We start from the raw sequence: 27,509 nt of genomic DNA, 5'->3' as shown, positions 1-27,509 counted from the left end.
AGCTCGCGGACACAAGTTTGTTTGTTTTGATATCGCTCCTCAAAATGAAGGCTACCATCTCAGTGTGGATTTTGGCATTCTTGGTAAAGTTATGCCAGTGTCTTCAATGGAGGGAATCCATCTTCTTCTTGACGTACAACCACACTTTGATAAATCACAAGTATGAATGGAAGACTGTATCTTCTCCAGTGTTCTGTGGGCGAGACTGCTCTTCTGATCGACAGTGTGCCTCATTCAACTACCACATCAGTAACAAATCTTGTGAGTTGAATAACGCTACAAGAGATCACAGTCCTGCTGACTTCATCCAGCTGGATGGAAGTGCCTACTATGATATGACACGTAACCAGTACACCAGTTGCCAGATGTGGTACACAGCTGGTCATCGTGATAATGGCATCTATACCATCTTTCCTGCTGGTCTGACTGATGGCATACGGGTCTACTGTGACATGGAAACTGATGAAGGAGGCTGGATTGTGTTCCAGAGAAGACAAGACGGCTCTGTTGACTTCTACCGCGACTGGGCCACCTACCAATCTGGCTTTGGCGATCCATCTGGTGAGTTCTGGCTCGGGAATGACATCCTGCAAGCCCTGACTAAGTCGGGCCAATGGGAACTAAGAGTAGGCCTAACGGATTGGGAGAACGGAACGGCTTGGGCGAGTTACAAAGAGTTTGCTGTATCTGGTGACCTATACACCCTTCACGTTGGTTCCTTCGATGCCAACAGTCCTGCTGGTGATGCTCTGGCGTGGCATAATGGACTAAACTTCACAACCAAGGACAGGGACAATGACGTATTTGAACATCTTGAATCTGCAAACTGCGCTGTCAGAGCTGGTGGGGCATGGTGGTTCAAGGGATGTCTTTCTTCGCACCTGAATGGGATATACTACCAGCAAGGAGAGGAACCAGTTGCACATGGGCTGCAATGGCAAGAGTGGAAGAAAGACTGGTATAGTATGAAAAAGTGCTACATGTCCATGAAGGAACTCGTATAAACCCAAACTTTTGGCATTCCCAAAGAATCATCTCTATTGACAATATTAATAGAATAATACATTTAATATTTTCTACACTGTAAAAACTGGTCAGACTTTACCCGGATCCGTGTGTCATGTGTCATGTGGCTTGATCCGGAATGGGTCACGCCCCTCGACCTTTAATCCGGGTCAATACGACCCTGATGTGTTTAGAGTACAAGCAACCGAAGTGTACCCCCCCCCCTCCAAACAAACCAACAAAAACAGTGCAGATTTTGGAGCACCGGATCTTAGGGGTCACGAAAATGCCGCAGGATGCAAGCTCAAACCAAGTTCTTGGTTGAACAAGTTTCTGGGTCGGTTCGGGGTCAGCCTGACCCATAAAGTGGTCCGGATACCTAGGAATTAGGATCCAGGTCAGCTCTGACCCCGGGGTTTTTAGTTATCAGTCCCGCTGTACTTGATCAACCCTGATGTTGAAGGGATTAAATGTTTTTTTTTTAAATAAAATTGAAGCATTGTTTTGTTCCTATTTTTTTTCTTTTTGGGGCTGACTTAACCAGGTTTTTGTTTAATAAAAATATGTCATTTTAAAGGCTGCACATTGTTTGCCCGAAAGCATTTGATGATGTTATAAAACTACTACTTTAACACTTTTTAATTGTTATATTTAAAAAATAGTTTTAGCTTGCACAGGGTTTCTCGCTGCATAAAGTTACCTGGAAGTGGTATTTTGTCAAAATAAAGCTTTTGTCCCTAGTGGATGAGTAGGAATGTAAATAAACAGTTAAATAAGGTTCTAAAAAATTAGTTCTTATCTTATTTACAAATTTAAGGGTAGGCCCGACCCGAGAGGGCGCTTTTCGTGACGTCAATCGAGGCGCGATATTAGAAGAGAAAATGTTGCACAGCGCTGAAAAAGACGTCGGACCGTACCACTAGGTACTATTGCTCTTGCGAGTCTGACCAGCCATGCAGACTGACCCCATCTTCAGTTGTTTTGCTGCATCTAGCAGCACTACACTTGGTCGTCACTGCCGGAAAAATGCAAGAAATAAATTGTTTTCGAAACGTACAAACTCACGACTTGGACTAGAATGTATTTGCACGTGTGTTTACTGTACGTACCAAACAACTTTATCTATTGTTTAAACATATAAATCGATACAAACAATTACTTAAAAAAATTGTTTTATTGTTACTAAACATAATACTCTTATGTTTGAAAAAAAAGAAGCTCTATTTCCAGGTGACTTTAATTGCATTATTTCAGAAGGAAATTTAAATCTGACCAAAAAGTATGTATTATAGACTATGGTGTGATAGTCTCAGTTGAGTTTTGTTTCGTAACCAGTGTCTTGCATGTGATGATCTTGGTACTCTCGGTCAGCTGCTCAGATCAATTTGTTTCATACTTTGTCTGGATGGTATGGGGGTCGTCCATCATGAGTGTCAGGGTTATGTTTATGAATGCACCTTTTATTTTAATAATTTAAAATATTTTGTATCTTCTTCATTTAAGGAGGTTTTGTTGAAAAAATTAATTATTTAATTGATTAATTAATTAAAAATTTTGCATAATAGCTAACGATTTAGATAACAGTGATGTTGCTAGATATCCCGGTCCGGTACAAGATTATTGTTAAGGGGAGAATGGGCCTACTTGTCAAATTGATAGTAATTTGGAGTGTAGTTCTTTTAAACGTGACCAGGTATTAAGCTGTTGCCATTTGATTGTACAAAACGAATCGTTGGTTGTAGCCAATAGTGCAATAATAATAATAAAACAGTAGAATAAGAATAGTCAATCCTAAACATTGTGTTTGTTTATGTTTCTACACCTGACCTTTCCGTCAGCAGGCATGATATTTGGTCATTAGAAAAAGTAAAAAATAAAATTTTAATGAGTATGCATAAGCGCTGATCTATTACTGCTGGACAAACGCAGTGTGGGATTTAAAAGGTTAATTTACCATGGTATTCTTTTTATTTAGGTAAGATTTTGTTATAAAGCAACACATTGTACAATGTTTAGGCGGTTCAGTCAGAATCAACACACTGAACTAAACATCGATTTCATAAATTTGCTTAACATTGTACTCACGTCCCAGAAACTGTGTGCTACAAGCGCATTATTCTTAGGTAAGTAGAGCCATGAAACTGGATCCAGGACCAAATTTCATTAAGCTCACCAGCAGAAAATACTGTTTAGCTAATTTCTTTCCTTAGCCAAAATTGAGTGGGACACCAGTTGCAATTCATTGTAAACTTTATTCAGATTCTGTTAAAAAAATTGTTCGTGCTTACAGGATTTATGAAGTATTTTATTTCAAGATGTATTTAATTGGACCCAGCTGGGCCCAATTTAATAACAACTTTGTCAAAGCACGGAAACACATTGCTATAGCAGAATTTGAGTACTGGTGTCAGATGCAATTGTGTCCGCCATGCAATACTGTCCGCTCCGGACACTTTTGCATTCGCAATCTTATTTTGCTATGCAAAAACCGTCCAGTGGACATCGTAAGCGAAATGCAGCATGAATATTCACGTATTTTATGATTGCAGCGAATACCCGACGGCCGAACATTTCCTATGGCATTCATGACATGCACTTAGCTTGCAAAAAAAAAATTGCGAATGTGTTCAATCGAAGGGCGTTTAATTTATTGCACGGACGGTTTTGCACTGGGGCGAACACAACTGCATAATGCAATTGTGTCCGGGCGGACACGATGGCATTATGCAGCAGCGTCTGGGAGGACACGATTGTATACTTTATGCAAAACCGTCCAGCGGACATTATTGCATATGCAATAATGTCCTCCGGATGGTATTGCAATTGCATACGACACCGGCAAGAACTCAATGTTTATATTGTTGTAACTCATGCCTCGCTCAATTTTTGCTGAGAAAAGAAAATGTCATGATGCATAATTTTCTGAAATTGGGCATTGGACCCTGGGCTCAATTTGAAGCCTGTTACAAAAAACACTTGCTAAGCACAGAAGAATATTGCTTAGCAGAGAGTGGTAACCAGCAAAAATTCCATAAAGTTGACATGATTGCAACTGGTGCCCCACTAATTGTTTGCTTAGCTAAGAAAATGTCAAGCAGTATTTTCTGCTACACTAACAGCGTTATGACAATTTTCCCAGGTGTGTGGTAGACCTAATGATAGGGGTGGAGTGATGTTCAACAATGAAGATGATTTAGCCAACACCGACAATAATAGATTTCTGCGCTGTTCCTTCCTTTTACTGTTTAGTCTCCCCCTGGAGGAGAAACAAAGCCAGGGCCCCCTTGGATGGGAATCGAACCACCTGCATTTTTAGAGCAGTCTTCTCTAACCCAACACAATTTAGAAATAATGTGAGGCGAAAAACTCTCCAAAAATATTATAGTTTTTATCCTTGGTGCATGAATTTCATCATTCTATTATAAGACTGACCGTAAACTGCACCGCAAGTCAGGCAAACGGGGCGGGTCTATCATCCAATCGGGCTGAGGTTTCTTAGCTTTCGAGAAATTCCTTGCATTGTTGTTATTGGCCCAGATGTTACCAAGCCAATGGGAAACTTTAGACTATCTGCCAATCACCAAGAGAGGGCGCTCTTCACCAGGTAATGTCAACAACTTAGGAATTGGAGAAGCATGAGTGACGGTCACTGACAGCAAATACCTTTTGTTTTGCGTGTTTGTGATTTTGTATTTAGATTTAGCCAAACTGTATTTTGTTTTTCATAACACAATGCCAGCATAAACCAAACTGTTCTGGAACAGGACGTACTGGACACTAGTTCCCCAAGGATAACAAGCGGTGTGCATGAGTTTTTGGGAGTGTTTCTTCTAGGGTAATTAGCAAAAATTCCAAAATGCTGACCTACCAAAAATTGAGAAGAAATCTGAAGTTTAGTTGTATGACAATGTATCTGATTTAATTTTCAAGAGGCTGAGAGACTTCTAAATATTTGTTGAGTATTTGTGAATTTTTAGCATTTACCATTGTTCGCTATAGGAGTTGTGCACCCTTACCTGGTAGGTCTGCTGCCCTCTAGTGGCAGAGCTTTCAAAAAGTCTCCCATTATAGTATTATGCAAATCGTATTGCTAGCCTCTCATGATGAAAACAATAATTGTTTTCCTATTGACACTTTAGACCATTTCCTAAAGCTGTTAATACTGCAGAGCAAATTTCTTTGCCGAGCAAAATTAGTGTGACACCAGTTGCAACAAATTCACCTTTTGGAATTTTAGCTGGTTACCAGTTTTTGTTAAGCAAGATTTTTCTATGCTTAGCCAGTTTAATGCTTATAATATTTTTGAAATTGGAAACCTTTGCTATTGGCTATAAGCACAGGAAACAAATTGCTAAGCAAAAACTGCGTAGGCCCCTAATAGCCAAACATTTAATAATGTTAACAGAACCACCCCAACTCAATTAGACATTATAATATGTTTACATTGTATACTGTCCAGCTATCTTTTCGCTGAGCAAAGAAAATTTTTCAAGCAGAATTTCCAGATTCACAGCTTTATGAAATTGGGGTCTGGGCTAGGTCCAATTTCATAAAGCAGGTAAGCATCCTTGCTAAGCACAGACAAATCGTGCTTATAACATAAATTGGGTACTAGCCAAAATTCCATATTGAATGTTGCGACTGGTGTCCCACTTATTTTTTGCTTAGCAAAGAAATTAGCTTTGCATTATTTTCTGCTTAACATCTTTTTGCAATTTGGCCCAGATGTGTAGCGGATGATAAATTCTAAGCTTAGTATGATCTTCAACAATGAAGTGTTTTTGCCAACACAGACAGTAATCGGTGCAAACGTAGATTTCTGCGCTGTTCCTTCCTTTTACTGTTGAGTCTCCCTCTGGAGGAGAAACAAAGCCAGGGCCCCCTTGGATGGGAATCGTACCACCTGCATTTTTAGAGCGGTCTTCTCTAACCCAACACAATTTAAAAACACTTTGGGGCGAAAAACTTTCAAAAAATATTATAGTTTTTATCCTTGGTGCAGTTATTTCATAATTCTATTCTACAACGGACCGTAAGTTGCACCGCCAGAGCAAGGCAACCGGGCGGGTCTATCATCCAATCGGGCTGAGGTTTTGAAATTCCTTACATTGTTATTGGCCCAGATGTTACCAAGCCAATTGAGGTATATGCAAATCGTATTGTTATTCTAATTTATCGTCTCTGCGCTTTTTGGCTGGTAAAAGACAAAGCAGGAAAAAAGACGCAGCGAATACCGCATGGTTTAGTTCTACACGAGTCGGCGAACGGGCAACATGGCGAATCTTCATGGCTGAATTTGGACCTCGCTTTTATCGGATTGAACTCTATCAAAGTTTCACTGAAACAAACTGAGTTTCTAACTTTGAGTAGTCACTAGTCACATTCAGAACATTATTTATGAACTTCTGAAGGTAAAATGTACCTAAAACTTCAGACGAAAGTGAGGACTTTTGGTCAAGTTTTTTTTACCAAAAGCCTCTCACGAGCAACTCTCACATTTTAGTCTAATTTTGTAGTCGAGTTTACGACCTGCTTGAAAACTCCCACGGAGTTTTTGCTAGTTGAGAATTCCTCCAAGTTGGACAGAATTGTCACCGGTGTAGTCAACCAACCCGCTGGTGGCATGGACCAACTCTGACGTTGAGCTTGCGAGTAGGGCTAGAAGGTTCCGGGGGTTTGTACATTTTTTTAAGACAACCAGAACTGTAGAACATTAACTTTTTACAAAATGGACTTGCATTCTCCTGTTGAACTTTCGCTTTTTGCTTGCGAGCACCGTCAAGTTGGTGTGAGATGCTCTTTGCATACACCGCACTAAAATAGCTTGAAAATGTGGCTTAAATTTGAAAACTGAACATTTTTTTGTGACTGTTGTCACTTTGAACTTTGAAACTTTTAATGCCCACTGCCCTGGGCGAAGAAAGAAGATCTATGGATTGTGTGGTATGGGTTTGGTCAAGTCGTCCAAGGTTACAACGAGGTCGTCCAAGTGGCTACAAGTCGTCCCAGTGAAAAGACAAGTCGTCAAAGTCGTTTAAAGTGACTCGGTTTTGTGTTTCAGAACTGAGCACCTTTTTGCTGACTGTTGTCAGAACTTTGAAACTTTTATGCTGACTGTTGTCAGAACTTTTTTGCTGACTGTTGTCAGAACTTTGAAACTTTTTTGCTGACTGTTGTCAGAACTTTCATGCTGGCTGTTGTCAGAACTTTGAAACTTTTTTGCTGACTGTTGTCAGAACTTTGAAACTTTTATTCTGACTGTTGTCAGAACTTTGAAACTTTTACATGCCCTCTGGGTGAAGAAATGTCTATGGATTGTGTGGTATGGGTTTACAAGTCGTCAAAGTGGTAAGACAAGATCATTAAGATGACGTTAAGTGGTAAGCGAAAATCTAACCCGAAAATCTAACCCATTTCATCACTAATAATACCTATCGGTTTTCTTTGATGTTGTCTACTAATATTGTCAATGATGATGCCATCCACTATTTTCTGATCCGGTTTTCTCGTTTTGAGGGCATTTTGGTCGTGGCCAGAGTGATGCCTTAAAATAGTTTCTCTTGGAGCATTTCCCATGGTTTGGAAGAAGCTGATGTTGTTGTCATTTTAATCTTATACATTCGCATGTTTAATTTGCTAATTAGCAAACATAATTAGAGACCCATTGATAAAATTAAAACAATCTTTAATCTTACTATTTAAACAAAATTAAAGCGTTTAGATAAATTTAGACAATTCTATACTTTAGGAAACTTAGGATATTGAAAATCACTCGACAGTTTTTTCCCTTGAAGTATTTTTTTCCCCTTAGAATAACTTTTATAAAAATAAATAGCCCCATCCCTATTAAAATTAAGAAAAACTTTGAAAGTGATACTTCAGTATGCACCTGATGCATACACTGTTTGACTAAAAATCATTTGTAGCCTTATAAAAATATAGAAGCAAAACCAAAATGGGAAAAATTAAGATAGAGCATTTAGTAATATAGACTTTTAAGATTATACATTTTGTTCAGTTGGGAATATTAAAAAGGTTAATTTGGATAGCTGAATTAATCCTTTAATATTTCTGATGAAAATTTGTTATCAATTGATTGAAAGAGAAAAGATTAGGTGTATAAAAACAATTACCGTATAATGGAACAAGATCATTTGTTCAGAATTAAACTTTACAAAAAGAAAAATGTAAGATAGCGTTTCTCAAGACTGCTCGAAAATACTGTCAAACATTGTTAAGATGGAGCATTTTGCGATAAACGCGATTGATGACTATTTTTTAGTTAAAATATTAAAGTGGTTAATTTAAAATATTCATTTATAATTTCTTCTTTATAAATTTGATAATTTTTTTATTGTGAGCAAGTAGTAAATGCGCGCAGCAAATTTACCACACTTTGGTTGCTGCGCATGAGAGGAGCGCAGAATGAGGAGCGAGCAAAAAAAAAAGCGGCGGAAGAAGATAGAAGACAAAGACGAAACAAGACATCCCATCTCATCCCCTCTTGAAGTGAAAGGTGACTATGGTACAGATGTGGTTAGAGGGACATAGACTAGGCCTAGAACTTACGTGTTTCCTTTCAATAGGTTTGACTTTGCCCTCGTTGAGGGCGAGCAAACTTTAAAAAGAAAGCTATTAATGGTAAGCAAAGGTTTAACCCAATTCCTTACATGGTGTTCAACTCAGTACTTGTTGATGCTGTCTACTAATATTGTCAATGGTGATGCCATCCCCTATTTTCTTATCGTTTTCTTGATTTGAGGGCATTTTGGTCGTGGCCAGAGTGATGTCTTAAAAAACCTTTTCTTGGGCATTTCCCAGGGTTTTGAAGAATCTGAACTTGTTGTCATTTTAAAGTTATACATTTGCTTAATTCGATAATTATCAAAATTATTTAGAGACCCATTGATAACTTAATTTTAAAAATCTTGAAGCTTACTATAAACAAAATTATAGCGTTTGGATAATTTTAAATAATTCTCCACTCTAGGAAACTTAGGATATTGAAAACCACTCGACAGTTTTTTTCCCTTGGAATATTGTTTTCCCTTAGAATAACTTTTATAAACAAGTTAGTGTTTTACTAAAAATCATAAGTAATGGAAGCAAACTCTCAAGTAGTTAAGTACTTTAAGGTTGAACATTTTGTAGTATAGACTTAAATGATGATACATTTTGTTCAGTTGGGAATATTAAAAAGGTTAATTTGGAAAGCTGAATTAGTCCTTTAATATTTCTGATGAAAACTTGTTATCAATTGACTGCAATCAAAAAGATAAGGTGCATAATTACTATTTAAGTGAGCTAGATAAAAAAAAAATCAGAATTAAACTTTACAAAAAGAAAAAATGTAAGATAGTGTTTACCGAGACTGCTCCAAAATAGTGTCAAACAATGTTAAGATGGAGCATTTTGAAGTATACGTGATAGGTGATAATTTTCGTAATATTAAAATGGTTAAATTAAATCATGCATTTAGTATTTCTTCTCAATAAATATTATCAATGATTGCGAGCAAGTAGAAAATGCGCGCAGCAAATTTACCACGCTTCGGTTGCTGCGCATGAGAGGAGCGCACATTGAGGAGCAAGCAAAAAAAGCAGCGGAAGAAGAAAGAAGACGAAGACACAAGAAGACGTCCCATCTCATCCACTCTTGATGTTAAAGGTGACTATGGCACGTAAGTGGTTAGAGGGACATAGAGAAGGCCTAGAACTTAAGTGCTACCTTTCAAAAGGCCCATGGCAGTTTGGCTTTGCCCTTATTGAGGGCTGTCAAACTTTAAGAAGGTACATGTAGCTACTAGTTAGAAAAGGTTTAACCCAATTCCTCCCTTAGTCGTACAGGGTGTTGTCTACTAATATTTTCAATGGTGAAGCCATCCACTTTTATTCTGATCCAGTTTTCTTGATTTGAGGGCATTTTGGTCGTGGCCAGAGTGATGCCTTAAAATAGTTTCTCTTGGAGCATTTCCCAGGATTTGGAGGAAGCCAATAACCATCTTTTGTTGTCATTTTAAAGTTTAATTCCCTTGTGTCCCAAGCAGTTTAGAGAACTTATAAAGGTAATTTTGTAGTCAGTTTTTTTTTTTTAATAACAAATAAAAAATAGAGTTTTTAAAGATATGAAAACAATAAAGAAAAAACATTATCTCAGTGTGCCTGATGCACAAACTAGTTATAATTAGTGTTTTTATTTTAAAAACCAAAAGCACTAAATGACACCTCCTCCCCCCCCCCCCTCCCCCAAGTGTAAAACCATGTTAACATATGGTACATTTGCAGTAAACTAATCATTGATAAATTCTTTCAGTTAGGGATGTTAAATTGATTAATTTATTTGACTTAAATTAACCGTTTAATATTTCTGACAAAAGGATTTTATCAATTGATTTTTAGCGAATCGATATGCAAGCCTAGCAAATGAAAACAAAAATTTGAATTAAATTTAGTTTGAGAGCGTGCGCAGCAGGCAAACGATAAATTGAGAAGCGAGCAAAAAAAAAAAAAAAAAAAAAAAGGAGGAGGAGGAGAAACCAGAACTACGAAGAAGAAAAGAAGAATAAGACGAAGCATACATGTACAACCCGTCTTGGTGTAAAAGGTGATTGTTGTAAGTATATGGTAAGTTGGTTAGATAGGGCATAGAATTGGCCTAGAAGAAACTTTCGTTTAAATGTAATCTTAGTGATCACTTGGCTTACGTCTTATTTAATTGCCTTGGTTGATTAGTGATATCACTCTTGTGATATGTTTTACTCTTAATTTTGTTTATATTGCTTTTAATTTTCAGTAACATTCTTAAATACTTACGCAAATTTTTATATCGTAAATTTATCACGTGATTTTATGTTTACTTTTAATATGTTAGTTTGTTTGCAGGGCCAAATGGAAACTAGTTATTTTTTACCGATTTGGATTACCCTGGGTAAATAAAGGAAATAAATAAATAAATAAATAGAACTCTCAGGTTTCAGGTTTCAGCTTTATTTCCATACCATTTGTACATGTACAATGTAAGGTTAAACTAATAGTTACGAACTTAATAACAGTAAGAGGAGGTCGCAGACAGGAAGCCTAGGCTTGTACAGGGTCTGGCCTCTACAAAAAGAAGACATATAATTAATAAGTTTCAATCATGAGTTTTGAAAATAGATAAATAAGCAATATTCAATTCGGTTTACTTATTGAGTAATTTAATTTCATAGTTGTTCATAACCTGACAAGTCAAGAAATACAATTTAAAGAAACAATAACCATCCATAACTTAACAGTTTTATAATATTGAATCATATGGCAATATTTTAAGTAAAAGTTCATAAAGCTCCTAGTTATCGTAACCTAAGAAGAGGTTGCTTTTATATCGTAATTTTATCACGTGATTTTAAGTTTACTTTTAATATGTTAGTTTGTTTGCAGGGCCCAAATGGAAACTAATTATTTTTACCCATTTGGATTACCCTGGGTAAATAAAGGAAATAAATAAATAAATAAATAGAACTCTCAGGTTTCAGGTTTCAGCTTTATTTCCATACCATTTGTACATGTACAATGTAAGGTTAAACTAATAGTTACAAACTTAATAACAGTAAGAGGAGGTCGCAGACAGGAAGCCTAGGCTTGTACAGGGTCTGGCCTCTACAAAAAGAAGACATATAACTAATAAGTTACAATCATGAGTTTTGAAAATAGATAAATAAGCATTAATTACGTGGTTTATTTATTGAGTAATTTAATTTTATAGTTGTTCATAACCTGACAAGTCAAGAAATACAATTTAAAGGAAAAATAACCATCCATAACTTAACAGTTTTATTAATATTGAATCATATGGCAATATTTTAAGTAAAAGTTCATAAAGCTCCTAGTTATCGTAACCTAAGAAGAGGATGCTTTTATATCGTAATTTTATCACGTGATTTTAAGTTTACTTTTAATATGTTAGTTTGTTTGCAGGGCCCAAATGGAAACTAATTATTTTTACCCATTTGGATTACCCTGGGTAAATAAAGGAAATAAATAAATAAATAAATAAATAGAACTCTCAGGTTTCAGGTTTCAGCTTTATTTCCATACCATTTGTACATGTACAATGTAAGGTTAAACTAATAGTTACTAACTTAATAACAGTATAAGGAGGTCGCAAACAGGAAGCCTAGGCTTGCACAGGGTCTGGCCTCAACGAAAAGAAGACATATAATTAACAAGTTTCAATCATGAGTTTTAAAAATAGATAAATTAGCAATAATTATGTGGTTTACTTATTGAGTAATTTAATTTTATAATTGTTCATAACCTGACAAGTAAAAAAATACAATTAAGAAGAATAAATAACTATCCACAGTTTTATTAATATTGAGTTATATGGCAATTTAAGTAAAAGTTTATAAAGCTCCTAGTTATCGTTAACTAAGAAGAATTTGCTTTTTTAGTACTTCTTACAAACTCTTAATTAAGTAAGTGGGCATGAAGATCAAATTTAATTCCAAGGAGAGGTCTCTGATATCTTACAGTTGAAAGGTAGAGAGTTGTCCTAACTTTAATTAGTTGAAGTTTATCTGAAGCCCTAGTGTTATAGGTATGAATGTTAGGGTTCCTACAAACAGATTTCTAACATTCAACGGTAATGACACAGTTTTTTTCAAAGTTATACATTAAAGTACACATATTTATAGAGATCAAATACAGATGAGGTGTTGAATTTGACGAATAGGGGGCCAGAGTGATCTCTGGGGCCAGACCCAATTACTAAGTGTTGTATTTCAACAGATTGGTTGCAGAGATGATTGGTGGTCTGAGATGGTCTGAGATGGACCAAACTACCTGAAGTACACACCGATTACCAACAGGTTAAGTATGACTAAACAGGCCTGGAATTTCATGAAGGCCACGGTGGCCATGACCTCTGTTGCCCTTGGCCTTGGTGCCCTTTCAAAAGTTTCCCATAGACTTTAAGATTTTTACAATTGAAGTGCTCTTTTCAAAATGAAAATGGCCTTGCCTTCTCAAAGATGAAATTCCAGGCCTGGGTTAGGTCAGGTGAGGTCGGGTAAGGTCAGGTGTGGCCGTGTAAGTTCAGGGTGGGTAGACGGACCAAAATAACCAACTTTTCCTTTCACAGCGAATAACACCCGTTCATTTCCCAGTGACTAAAAAACGTTTTCTTCCCTCTGAATAACTCCTTTTCGCCCTAAATTCAACTAACTTGATTTATTTTTGTTCCAGCAGAAAGCTTGTTTCCATCCTGTGGTGAATTGGACGCTCAGAAAGTGATGGTTGGTAAGATATGAGGTAATGGTAGGGTGTAACCACGGAGGAAGAATCTATTTTCTTCCTCCATGGTGTACCCAATCCTTCCTTTTGACTCTTGTTGAGCTTACCTTCAACTTACCAAACTAAAAATCTAAGGTGTCTAAGAGATGCCACCATCCGATATCTCCTCATTTCTGGACATATCTGATGGTGCCATCTCTCAGACACAGTAGATTTTATGTTTGGGTGAGTTATCGGGTAAGCTTAACTAAACATGATTTATAAAAAATTAATGCTAACATTTCTTCAGAACTTTTTTTCTTTTCAGATACCAGAGGTGACTGCTCTTTACTTCTGGCATGGCAAGAGGTTTGGTAATGTATTAACTTAAGTTGAGATAAAGTTTAACCGAAAGTTAATCGCAAAAGGAGAGCTTTTAAGAACTGGGATGTCTCTCACCCAACCTGGTACGATTAGAAGCAGCCATTAAAAGACTTAATCTCCTATACATTGGGCTTCAAATCTTCAAAGGAGCAACTTCACTTCTTAAAGTCATATGTTGGTCGAAAAATTTGGATGAAGTTTTAGTAGCTATAATGCTGGATTTCAAACTTTGCAAAATCTTAAAATTCATGAAAAAAATCTCTCTCATCTCAAGCCGTTTGGATACAACAGTTGGAAACAAAAGTCCAACTAGTTGACAGTAGCAACTGACCTGAGTTTAACTAAAATGGTAAACATTGGTTATAACGATTAAACTTTCTTTCAATGTCTTTAGAGAACTTCTTCGTTATCACATATACCAGAGGTCTCTTCATCAATGCAGTTTTCACTTCAGACATGGCAAGGATTTTGGTAAAGTATCAATTTAAGTTACAAGGTAAAGTTTGATCAGAAAAGAGAATTATCAAAAGAGAGCTTTACAAAGGTCTCTCGGCCCACCTAGTACAAACATTTGGACGCAGTCGATCATCAACAAGTTTAAATCTCCCACACATTGCACCTGACATCTTCAAAGGAGCACCTTAATAGCCGATTTCACTTCTTCAAAATGTTTGCTGTTGGCAATTTTTGACCAAGTTTTATGAGTTCTAAAATGTTTGCTTTCAAACACCATCAAAAATTGAAGAAAATTACTCCACACTATTACTTTACTTTAAAAAAAAAATGCAGTCTCCCATGTATTGGGTCTGAAACCTTCAAAGGAGCAAAAGTTTTGACTTATTTTTATGAGTTCTAAAAAAACTGTAGCAACTGATGATTTAGTTGGTAAACATTGTTTATTAAATAAAATGGCAACTTTCTTGTTAATGTCTTTAGAACTTCTTTGTTATCACAGATACCAGAGGCGATGGACATTGTCACTTTGGCATGGGAAGGAGTTTGGTAATGTATCGATTTGAATTGAGGTAACGCTTGACTGGAAATTAATGGCAGTGGACACTATTGGTAATTGTCAAAGACCAGCCTTCAGTTGGTGTATCTCAACATATGCATAAAATAACAAACCTGTGGAATTTGAGCTCAATCGTTCATTGACTTGCGAGATAATAATGAAAGGAAAAAACACCCTTGTCACACGACGTTGTGTGCGTTTAGATGGTTTCTCACAATGTTTTATACCATCAACCTCTCCGCATTACTCGTCACCAAGAAAGGTTTTATGCTTATAATTATTTTGAGTAATTACCAATAGTGTCCACTGCCTTTAACTACCAAAGAGAGCTTTACAAACGGTCTCTTACCCCAGGCTGCTTGGAGATATGATTGGTTTAAACAGTTACAAGTGATCATCAAACAAATTAACTAAGTGACAATTGAAGCTCTGCATGGTATGGAAACCCACCTGAAGACAAGCAGAGTATACTATTCCAAACGTCGAGACAACACCCGCTCTTTTCAGAGCCAGCACTACTCCAAAAAGAAATTTTACACATTGTCGTACCAAGAAGTTCACTATAAGTTTCAATTATGGATTATTCTGTTTGAAACATCCAGACAACACCCCCTATTTCCAGAGCCAGCACTACTCCAAAATGAAATTTTACACATGGTTGTACCCAGAAGTTCACTAGTTTCAATTATGGTATATTCTGTTTGAAACATCCAGACCCCATCAGCTCTTTTCAGAGCCAACACTTCTCAAAAAAGAAATTTTACACTTGGTTGTACCCAGAAGTTCACTAGTTTTAGTTAGTTACTTCTTAAAATTAATCTCCCACACGTTGGACTTTAGTCTTCAAGGGAGAAAGTTGGCTGATATCACATCATACAGGTGTTTGTTTTTGAACAAAAGTTTGGATTGAATTTTAGCAGTTCTTAAATGCTTGCTCTCAAACTCCTCAAAATCTGAAAATTCACTACAAAATGTTAAAACCACTTTTACTTATTTTCTTTGTATTCAGTTTTCTGGTGCAAGATGGTGATCTTAGTGAACCTGCCTGACTGATGTCATCTATGTTTATCGTCATAGTAGGAATGACCACTACCAGGTACCTGAGACCTTTGACCTTCAAGTTTTTATCGAATTCAAAGCACTTGAAATCCGTTAGCTCAGTGCATTTTTTTCCTTCAAATTTTGTAAGAAAGACCATCTGTTCGTAGACAATCATGCACAAGATTTTCTCAAGAACACATCCATAAAGAGAAAAAATACCCCTCACGAATCCTGGTCATTTCTGCTAAGCAGACAATTTACAGGGCCTTTTATTTCTGCTTAAGGAACTCTTTGAAATTGGGCCCACTTGCTCAGTGTTTTAGAAAGTCCGTCCAAAACTTGATGTTACTTCTTCAATGAAACTCTTACAAAATAAAGGATCGATCCATGCCAGCCATAGTGTACTTGATTTTTTTCAGTATCCTTTAGGCTCAAAATTGATGGTAAATGAAGCCTCACAAAATGGTGACTCATACTCATTGATAAAGAAAACATTATCGGAGAAACGGAGGAGATGCGTTGCAGGTTTTGTTTAAGCTGCTGACCTTGTTTAAAGATGCTATGTCAGATTTTTGGCCCCAAACAGTAAAAAATATATATTTTTTGAGTGAATGGTATTCCAAAGAGTATCAATCGCTCTAACGAAAACAAGTTTAACTTTTACTTTTAATGGTCAGGAACCATGACAAAAATTTAAAATGTTTCTTACAAAACACATAAGAATTGGTCACGTGATATATTGTCGGGATCCCGACAAAAACTAATTTTGAGCACTTTATTTCACTGCTACTAATTATTGGCGGACTTTTTCGAGCAATGGCTCAAATGAAAGCTTGTAACTTTCTCGACCCCCCATCAAAATACCTGAATTTTAAATCAAAATTTTTGGGTTAAATCGGCCAAAAATCTGACATAGCATCTTTAATAGATTCAGTGAGAGTGATCAAATAATAATCTGTTTAGTTATTTCAAACTGCAGATTGGGAGACAGTCTTGATAATGACATCATGATGACATCAGCCTGAGATGATGAGAGAAGACTCTGGCTGGATTGAGGATCTTATGGACAAGAGCTAAGGACTGACTGGAGCAAGTCTAATCAAGAGGAGGATCAACATCATCCGGATCACAGTGACAACTAGAGCCGTGGGCTGTATCCAAATTGGCGGCTACGGTTACGGCTACGACTATTGCTATAGCGTTTCTAAGGACGTCCTTTACTTCAAAGCTTGATGAAGTGAAAATCTTGTCGTAGCCGTAGCTGTAGCCGCCAGTTCGGACATGGCTTTGTAGACCTATAGACTTTTATCAAGTTGCAACCATCTAGTTTCTCCCCTGATCAATTCATATAACTCGCTAGCCAAACAGAGGCTTGGATGAAAAATGTCTTGCTCCTCTATGCAATGAGAATGAGACCTTTGAAAATGAGGTTTGGTTCTCAGAACCCAATCATAAAACTCGGACTTTTATCACGGTTTGACCATCTAGTTTCCCATATACACAATATCATTTTCAAAGGTCTTATTCTCATTGCATAGAGGGGCCAGACTATTTTCAATATGTACAGCCCAGTACGATTACGCCTACGACTATTGCTATTGCGTTTCTAAGAACGTCCTATACTTCATAGCTTGATGAAGTGAAAATCTAGTCGTAGCTGTAGCCGCCAGTTCGGACATGGCTTTGTAGACCTATAGACTTTTATCAAGTTGCAACCATCTAGTTTCTCCCCTGATCAATTCATATAACTCACTAGCCAAACAGAGGCTTGGATAAAAATAGTCTGGCCCCTCTATGCAATGAGAATAAGACCTTTGAAAATGATATTGTGTATATGGTAAACTAGATGGTCAAACCGTGATAAAAGTTTTGAGTTTTATGATTGGTTTAGTTCTTATTCTCATTGCATAGAGGGGACAGACTATCTTCAATATGTACAGCCCAGTTCATACTTCCTGCGAATGCAAATGTGATACGAATTTTGACTTCACAAATTCGCAACGAATATTTCCCAACAGTTGGGCTGACTCTTGCGAAACCTTCGCTGCGAAAACAGCCCTGTGACGTTAAACTCGCTTCACATTTGCAGGAAGAATAAACCGGGCTTAATATGTAGTTTTATCTTAGTACGTTATAGCTTTTGGGTGTTTATGCTTTCAAGTGCATTTGAGGGATCATAAAGAAAATGCCTTTACAAGAATGGTTCAGAGAGTTGGGACGTCTTGTATCCTTAAAGACAATAAATAATTGTGCCACTATTTTTGCGTTTTCATTACTTTTTCAAATTTATAGTAAAATATGTACTTGACAGTATGATATATCCCAGTACTTCATACAAATTTTAGATACTTTAAAAGCAAAAGTTGCTCTCAAAATTCTTGCGTTTAAAAAAAAAAAATTGCAAGGCACTGCAGAGGGTCAAACCCATTTGGAACCTCTTTTTTTCACAACTCTCTTCATCCAATCAATGACACCTAGAGACTCTAGGGTCACAACTTCATTGGCCTACTTGGTTATTATTTCAGCCAATCAAGTACACTTATCAGATACACTTTTCCTCTTGAATGCAGCTCCGCATTGCTCAAAAAGAGAAGGGAGCTGTACAGCGTCGATCAAATACAGTGATCAGTTAAAAAAACAAAATCGGTAATCACTTGGTGCTACAATTTCACAAACAATACTTTGCACCCAAATAACTTCCCATTTGCACACTAATATCTTCACCTAATATATCACCACAACTAATGAACCATAACCGAATAATTGTGCACTATGTGATTACCGATTCAATCGCAATACACAATATTTGCAAAATTTACCCAATGCTGTGCGATTCTTACGATGGTGTCTTGACACACAAGTATTAAGTCACTCACGAGTTAAAACAAAAAGTACCAAATTCTTAACTGATATACAGTGCTCGATATTGGCTGAGGTAATTGCTTAAGAAAGTTGTCAGGAGACTTGGAGTGGAGGGGGGGGGGGGGTAGGGGTTGATAGGAATAGTATTATCTAGTGCCTACTTTATGTACCATGATGTAGTTTATATCTAATTAGTTTTGGTGCAAGACGTTGTTCCTAAGTTAACACTCTATTGTCACACTTCCCCCTATACGAGCACACTGTTACGACTCGAACCATCAAACGATAGGGGGAACTGTTTAGAAAACTTGAGTTCGTGTTTGACTGGTTTGTTGCTTCTAACAAATGGTGAGGTGCCAGGCACTATTGAGTTGTAGATAATGTATAAGAACGTCTTGCACCAAGACTTAATTTCTGGCCAATTTCATAGAGCTGTGAGAAGGCATAAAAAGAAATTTTCTTAGCAACATTTTGCTGTTTCTGCAGCTCCATGAAATTGGGCCATGGTGTACTTGGAATGTATGTATAGCCTTAGAATTAAACTGATGCCGATCTACAGAGTTATAAACTTGGGTGCCGTAGAAATTTGAAGCCAGATGGGAGTTTCACCCATCTCGTAACAAGCAATTAACGCAGACATTGTTGTTCATATGTAGTAAATACTTTTTATGTTAGTAGTGGTAATTATTAAATAATCAATTATAGTTGAATGAGGCATCATTTTGACATTCATTGGAATCTGTTCTCTTCCCTAATTATCGACAATTTGTTAAAAATATACAGAATGCTCAGAACTTTGACAGACTACAGCCTAGGTCATACTTACTGTGACTGCGAATGCGACATCACATGGCTGTTTTCGCAGCCTTTGTTTCGCAGGAGTTGAACACAGCTCAAGTGTTGAGATTTATTCTTTGTGAATTTGTGAAGCAAAAATTCAAATCACATACGCATTTGCAAGAAGTATGAACCGGGCTTTACCTAGTCAAGATGTTGAACAGTTTACCAATAAATCTACAAACAACAGACATAGAAACAGTAAAATAAAATACCCTACCTTAGTGCTATTGGAGTTGAGTACTGGAGTGTGTGAACTGAGAGAGAAGGGGTCATCAGTTCATCTTGCTGTTTCACTAAGCTCAGGATCGGATCAATCGCTGTACATCGTTGTCAACTGTCGGCACATGGGTCATCACTCCATCTTGCTGTTTCACCAAGCTTTGAGTTTCAGTGAGCTTTCACCGAGCTTTGAATTTCACTGAGCTTTGGATCAGATCAAAAGCTGTACATCCTCATCTACTGTCGGCACATTGCAAAGACTTGCCTAGAAAGTGTTACAGTTCCTTAAAGAAGTACTAGAGGCATCAAAACCCTTCAACGGTTTTATCTCCTTCCGTCTAGAGAAAACAGGCAACTCTACTCCTTCAATGGTTTTACGTTCCTCGTCTAGAGACATCAACGGCCAAGCAAATCCTTCGATGGTTTTACGTCTTCATGTAGAGAAATCACCCACCAGGTAACTCCTTCAATGGTCTTATGTTCTTCGTCTTGAGAAGTCAACCCCCAGTCAAATCCTTCAATGGTTCCATCTTCTTCATCCTCCAAACACTAGCTGTTAAGCTCCTCAAATCCTGCATTCCAGCCCCTTCTCAAAGCTTATAAAATGAACCAGAACAAAAGCGTACTACACAATGGAGTCACCTGGTGTGTAAAAGTCACTGTAAAAGTGAACAAAAAGCACCAGTAACTTTATACAAGTTTCAACGTAATGGAAGCCATTCAAAATAAATGTAATGTGAATCCACTAAGGCCAGATTCCCCTTGGTTGACAACAGAGAAAACAATGTCAAAACGACTAATAGTCATTTTCTCCATACACGACATAGAGTTTGTCAATTTCTGAAGGTTATTTCTGCCAACAAACATGAACCATATGCAGGGTTTTAATAAAGATGTTTTATGAAAAAATATATCGCTTTTTAACTCCAAAATCATTACTGACGGTAATGATTTTCAGATTGTATTTTCTAATAGCAGATTACTGTTCCTGCATGGACATAACCGCTTAAAGGCACTGGACACTTGGTAATTACTCAAAATAATTATTAGCATAAAAACTTACTTGGGTATGAGTAATTGGGAGATGTTGAGAGTATACAAATATTGACTGCTTCGAGTGCTATGGTTAAAACTATGACGCCCAAGGTAAGCCGAGGGAAAATAGAATGCTCCGGGATCTTCGAGGTTAACATTTTCACAGGTTAGTTATCTTGTGCATTAGTTGAGATACACCAAGTGAGAAGACTGGTCTTTCTTAATGACCAAAGGTGTCCAGAGTCTTTAAGATTGTGGAAAATATCTAAAAAAACGCTACCGCCTTTTGAAACTGTATTTTCTAGGGTTAGTTTTATGGTTTATACAAGTTCAAACTATGATTGAAGCAAACAGTGGGTCCCAACAACCAAAATTTAAAATCCCTTTAAATTAATAACAAAATCAATATAATATCAAAGTTGCAACGAACAATAAAAAAAACCATGCAGACAAATGAGGCTACAGTTTGCTGTTGACAAGCGCTACATTTAATATGAACCACTATCGGTAATTATTAATAAGTCTAACAATATATTCTGACATAATTACTTATGAATTACTATGCTATACACTACATGGTAACATCTCTACAATTCCTTATGTACATGAAATTTCATACACAGTAAGGACTGTACAAGTCTAGTGTGCATTTGAGCTCCATTGAGGGTGTGAGTTTGGTTTTTGCGCGCTTAATGCAACTAAATTCCCACTAAACTTGCACAGTCTGCTGAGATAACATTAACTGATGTTATCATCAATGTAAAAGGTGATTCCCTATATAAAAAAAAAAAAAAAATACATCTTACATTGGCAGTTACCTTGTTAAGAATCTTAATGTGATTTTAGGTGAAGCCTGTGGCCCAATTCCATAGAGCTGCTTTTAAAAGCATAAAAAAGTAGCTAAGCTCATCAAAATGTTAATTAACAGAATAAGGTTACCAACCGATAAACCATTTCACATGAATGGTTTCCTGCTATTAAAATTGAACTTAGCAGAACTTGTGTTAAAAATAGTTTATTACTGGATGGTTAACAATCTTTTCTGCTTAAGCTGCTCTATGAAATTGAGCCCTGGTTTTGAACTGGTCTTTTGTAATTAAAATTGGGTTTACAAGAAAAAGATCCTTCCCACTTCTTTATCGTAAGAATTTTTATGACATGACATTAAGAAAATAAGTTCTAGCAACCTATCCACAAGGTGTCACCTTTTTTAAAGTCAATTTATTTTATAACCAATGTGTCAAGTCATTCAATAAAAAAACATTGACAGATATAAAATAAATTCGTTTTTAACCACATTTTATCATCACCTAATAAAACTAGAAATAACAAGAAAATTGAACTTGCATAAAATTTCTTAAAATGTCCAATTGATTTCAATATTTCATACGTGTGTACCTATCCTTCCTCCAACAAACAAAAATAAAAATAGCAATCTAAATAAATAGAACATAGATAATAAACAATTAGTATTAACCTTAATTTAACCATTTTCTTCAAGCACCATCAAAGAACTTTTAGAATGAAATGCCAAACATTGCCATCTTTTCCTGATGTGAACACATCTGCTAGTCTTTCCTCCTGTCACTCACTACTGATTCATAGCTGGCAGTATCATCATTTCCTTGTATTGTTATCACAGCTGTGAAACCAATCTTAAACAGTCATTCTTGAATCAAGACTAATTTTAATAATGAAATACATTTCCCCATAATGGAGTTGGTGTGCAGCATTTTTTGTATTATTAAAAACATATACATTCAAACAAAAATACACTTTAAGGTTAAATGCATCGAAAATCAATATCATAAATGACAAACGCCGAGGCTAATTTCATAGAGCTGCTGACTGCTGAGAAAAACTGAGTGAGCAACCAGTCTAAAGTGCTATTCACACGACAGCATTTTAACTGGGGTCCCTTGATAACTTTAGTATGGTTGTAAAATGTAGCAATGTTTGACAAGATTTCGCAAGAGAACTTGGACAGTAGAATGATTTTGTTTGTCCTTTCACAACGGACAATTTGAAAAATTGTACAACCATACTACAATTTAGCAGGGGACCCTTGCTAAATTGCTCTCGTGTGAAAGGGGTTAAAGACAACACCAGTGGTATAGGTTTATGGCTGGTAACCTTAAGCAGCTCGACAACATTAGTTTCTCAGGTTTATACTTTTTGTTTAAGAATATGAAAATAACAGATGTTGAATGAAAACAAAAAGTCAACATATTTTGTATTTAGAGTTGCATGGACTTATTTATCTTTCACTGAAAGGAATATTTCTTTGATTTTTTGACAGATGCTGTTGGGAAATGAAAAATAAACAAAACCCGTTGTATATGCTGATGAAGATGCACAGATGTGAGATGAAAGGTTGTTTGTACAATGTACATGACTAATGGATGTGAGACAAACATACAATGTCATGATCTCGATCAATAACTCATTTTTAGTTTATAATTAACTACCATTATCGTTTGCACATTCTTTTGTACAATCCCTTTAATGAAAGCTTATATAACTTTTGTTGAATTTATAAAGCTAGCCATTTCAAATTTAAATCTACATTTTCGGGTCAAAAGGGCCAAAAATCGGACCTAGCATCCTTCAATAAATTTCAAACAGCATAGTGAATAAACAAAACATGGGTTTAACAGTTCCACGAATTCCAAAAAAATTGTTTGTTCACCTATTTTCATGCTAGGATTCTATCACAATCAAAATCAAATGCAAATAACTAAACTAAATTAAAATGTACAAATTTGTAAAAATTATATTTAAAAAGGGAGGATAAATTTATAAATGTCCTTGTTTGATTTTGTAGAGAAAGGAAAACCATTGCTAGAATGGTGGAATAGAGCATATTGACTAAACTCGGGTGAAGGCTCTTCAAAAGTTGTACTTATTACAATGAAATAAAACATGGAATGTGTTTTTATTTTCAAAAACAATAATCCTTCTGCAATTAAGTAGAACCGGAAATGATAGTTTTACTTTGGACATAAAAACCACTCCATGTACATGTAGGTATGTAAATTCACTGTGACTGGTGAAGAGGTTAGAATCACAATGTTGTGGGTTCCAATCCAGCCAAGTTAACCCCAGACTTCACAATGACTAAAATTAGTATTGGTGTCTACAAAGTTGCGTTTTCACAAGTTATTGATTTATGCAATTCATCAAAGGTATTTTAAAATAATTTTCTTATTTCAACATCGGTGTGTGATTCACATTGAAAATTGAAGTGTCCACCGACACATGTACTTTGTTTTAAATTATTAAATAAATAAATAAATTTCAATTGCAAAAAAAAAAAGGTTAGAAATGTATTGTGCATAACAGATTCGAGAAAGATTTACCAAGATGATAGTCAATATCTCTCTTGTGTATAATGGCTTTATAAAACTTCAATAACATGTCTTGTGTTTTTTCTTTAAGCACCTTGAGCACCTTATAAGTGTGCTATAACTGATACAACTTCTTTCAATATTATCAAATATTTGAACATCTGATCAACCATCCATTTTGCTTTTTACCAGTTTATTTTTAGGGAAAACAGTCATACAATGTTATTAAAAAACAACCTTACTCGACTTAGTTTCTCAACTACTTGTACAGTTATTAAAAGTTACGGGTTCAACCTCACAGCGCAACATTGATACATGTACCAATTAAAGATGCACATGAATTCAAATGAAACAATAATAAAAAGCTCGTTTTTTGAAAAATACTTTTTTTTCTTACAAAAAATGCTGTCAGTGCAGTTGCTTAGTTAATTAATAAAAAAATCTTGCAAATTCTACGATAAAAAAACTACGAAGAGCAAAGCACAGACTTGCAGCTGAACTTTCACTTTAAACAGCAACTACATACTTGTCCTGATTTTTGATCAGTCTAGGCTTGGTTACACTAAGGTGTTATCTTTACGACGATGCTGTATAGCAATGTGGCAGCATTGCCTGTTCATGTATACCGTTACTCACGTCAAATTTTACAAAGCTGTTAAGCAGACAATTTTAGCTTGGCAAATTTCTTTGCTAAGCACAAACTGAGAGTAGCAGTGGCCACAACAATGTAAACTTTATGTAATTTTGGCTAGTAAGTATCTGCAATACTTTTCTTTGCTTAGCATATTTTTGTGCTTACAGGCTTTATGAAATCAGCCCCTGGTATCCAAAGCACTCTGGCTGATATACACATTGTATGCACTGGGCGCCATTTTAGCAAGCAATTCTTTCAATGACCATTGCTAACACAGGCAGAGCTATTGGGCCCTGGGCCCAATTTCATAGAGCTGCTAAGCACAAAAACTTGCTTAGCATGAAATGTTTGCCTTGATGAAAAAACAGGAATACCAACCAAATGTCCATGTGATTTTCAGGATAAGCAAACAACGGCTGAAAACCAGTAACGAGCATTATGAAACAAATGGAAATTTGGCTGGTAATCCTGTTTTTATCAAGGAAGAAATTTCATGCTAAGCAAATTTGTGTGCTAAGCAGCTCTATGAAATTGGCCCCTGGTAAGTTTGCATCCACTTGCCATCTAGAGGTCCCAGTTGTACAAGCAGCTTGTAAAGGACTACAAGGGTAGCTGCATGTAGCATCTACAAGGAGTCTACATACTAAAAAACACTGATAGGAACGCTACATGATTCAGAAGGGTTACCTGGACATCTATTCTTATAGTTTTGCATCTGTAGAACCCCCCCCCCCCTCCCCCCTTCAATGGGGCTAGTTCATCTGTCAACTTTGCGTCAATGCGTATTGCGTAGCACAAAGCACCATCAACACAAAATAAGGTGCTAATAATTATTCACTAAAACTTCATTTCAGATGATCACATTTTATAAAGCTATACATTGTACCACTCCGCGAAAAGTCAGAGGTCGAAATTGAGCAAGTTAATAACAAAAAATGTGTTTTTGTTTTTTAAATTTATGAATAACCATAATCTGCATAAAGCAGTTTGTGAATCAACAAATTGAGGTACATGTAATTTTGTATGAATACAGGTAAGTATTTGACTGAATTCTAAAAAATGTACAATTCTCATGATAGTTAATACAGCTTATGTTATTTTGTTATACATGATGTACATTATACATTGTACATTAATGCAGTTCGTTATTTACATGACTTTAGCTTCTCTCAAATGAATCCAGGGTCCAATTTCACAAAGCTGTTTGAAGCAGAAAATACTGCATGACAAATTTTCTTTGCTTAACAAAAATTGATTGGAGCACCAGCCACAACAATGCGAACTTAACGTAATTTGTGCTGGTAACCTGTTTCTGCTAAGCAATACTTTTCTGGGCTAAGCAACTTTTTTGTGCTTGCAGGCTTTGTGAAATTTGGCCCAGAAATGAGCAGGTACTCCCAGTAAGATCTTTTTAAAAAAAAAACTTTTGAGGACCTAAAGTAATCTTGGGCAGAGGCGTTGATCTTTCGGACAATCTTTGATGATGCATTATAGCAAAGGCCAAGAAAACAACAGATTAAACCTTAAAGGCTTGGGGTACTTTTTGTCACACAAAACACAATGTCCACAGATTTACATTAAACTTACACAATTTGAATAAAATGATATTAGAAAGCTTCCCTTCAAATATTACTTGCTGAGGTGCTGTAGTTTTTGAGAAATGAGTAAAACAATGTCACGAAATAACATGCTAAAATAAAAAAAATTCTCATTTGAGGCGAAAATTATTGTCGTGACTTGTTTTACTCATTTCTCAAAAACTACAGCACCTCAGTAAGTCATATTTGAAGGGAAGCTTTCTACCATCATTATCTCATGTAAATTTGTGGACATTGTGTTTTGTGTCCTACAAAAAGTACCCACACCCTTTAATAACAAGGACTTCACCGTGTTTACCTGCCGGTAACATCCATCAAGTGTGGGAGGAACTTTTAAGAGTCTTCATCTGTCAAGATCCGCAGCCGATGCATTTCTTAAAACCCTGATCTAGTTTACTTGAAACCTCTCGGGAGATGTTGGGAGTCGGGCAGAGCACCTTCATTATTTGTGTCAATATTGAATCTACCAGGAGTGGTCCTCACGGATAACTTCAAGAAAGCGTTATTACATTTAAAGCTTGGACTTGGGACTTGGGACTCTCGGCCGAAAGTCAGTGTAAATATGGTAAATGGCAGTAGAATATTCTACTTGAATGCAGAGACCTTACAATTGCCTTTACGCATTGACGTCACTAAGCAGCTATCTTAAAGACAGTGTACACTATTGGTGATTGTCAAAGACTAGTCTTCACAGAGGGTGTATCTCAACATATGCATAAAGTAACAAACCTGTGAAAATTTGAGCTCAATCGGTCCTCGAATTTGCGAGATAATAATAAAAGAAAAAAACACCCTTGTCACACGAAGTTGTGTGCTTTCTGATGCTTGATTTCAAGACCTCAAATTCTAAACTTGAGGTCTCGAAATCAAATTCGTGGAAAATTACTTCTTTCTCGAAAACTATGTCACTTCAAAGGGAGCCGTTTCTCACAATGTTTTATACCATCCATCTCTCCCCACTCGTAATCAAGAATGGTTTTATGATGATAAATATTTTGAGTAATTACCAACAGTGTCCACTGCCTTTAAAGGGACATGTTGCCTTGGTTTGGGTGAGTTGGTCAATGAAAAGTGTTTGAAAGATGTTTTAAAAGAAGAATAAAATGATCCACACTAATATGCCACGAAATTGCATGGTTTTCCTTTTATTTTGCGAACTAACACGATCGTGTTAGTAGTTCACGGCGTATAAGTAAAACCGTGCAGTTTCGAGGCATTTTTGTGTGGATCATTATATTCTACATGTACTTATAAAAAATCTTTCCAACCATGCATTTTTAA

The 27,509-nt window shown here is 36.3% G+C and overlaps 1 protein-coding gene and 1 long non-coding RNA gene across 4 annotated transcripts; both read left to right on the top strand.

The window, feature by feature from the left end:
- The first annotated feature begins 44 nt into the window (after positions 1–44).
- On the top strand, positions 45–1,004 carry LOC117288478 (microfibril-associated glycoprotein 4-like). Its single transcript, XM_033769355.1, has one exon. The coding sequence runs from the start codon at positions 45–47 to the stop codon at positions 1,002–1,004; it is 960 nt and encodes a 319-aa protein (XP_033625246.1).
- Positions 1,005–13,038: 12,034 nt separating this feature from the next.
- On the top strand, positions 13,039–17,351 carry LOC117287808. 3 transcript variants are annotated; one of them, XR_004518849.1, is made up of 5 exons: positions 13,039–13,625; positions 14,035–14,111; positions 14,596–14,665; positions 15,662–15,748; positions 16,673–17,351. It is a non-coding gene; the product is annotated as an uncharacterized LOC117287808 (long non-coding RNA). The 3 variants fall into 3 exon arrangements; XR_004518848.1 differs by having other exon boundaries at positions 13,039–13,630; XR_004518847.1 differs by having other exon boundaries at positions 13,039–14,111.
- Positions 17,352–27,509: the final 10,158 nt, after the last annotated feature.

The sequence above is a fragment of the Asterias rubens genome, chromosome 3, assembly GCF_902459465.1.
Source record: "Asterias rubens chromosome 3, eAstRub1.3, whole genome shotgun sequence".
NCBI lineage: Eukaryota > Metazoa > Echinodermata > Asteroidea > Forcipulatida > Asteriidae > Asterias > Asterias rubens.
This window is presented reverse-complemented; position numbering and strand designations above follow the sequence as displayed.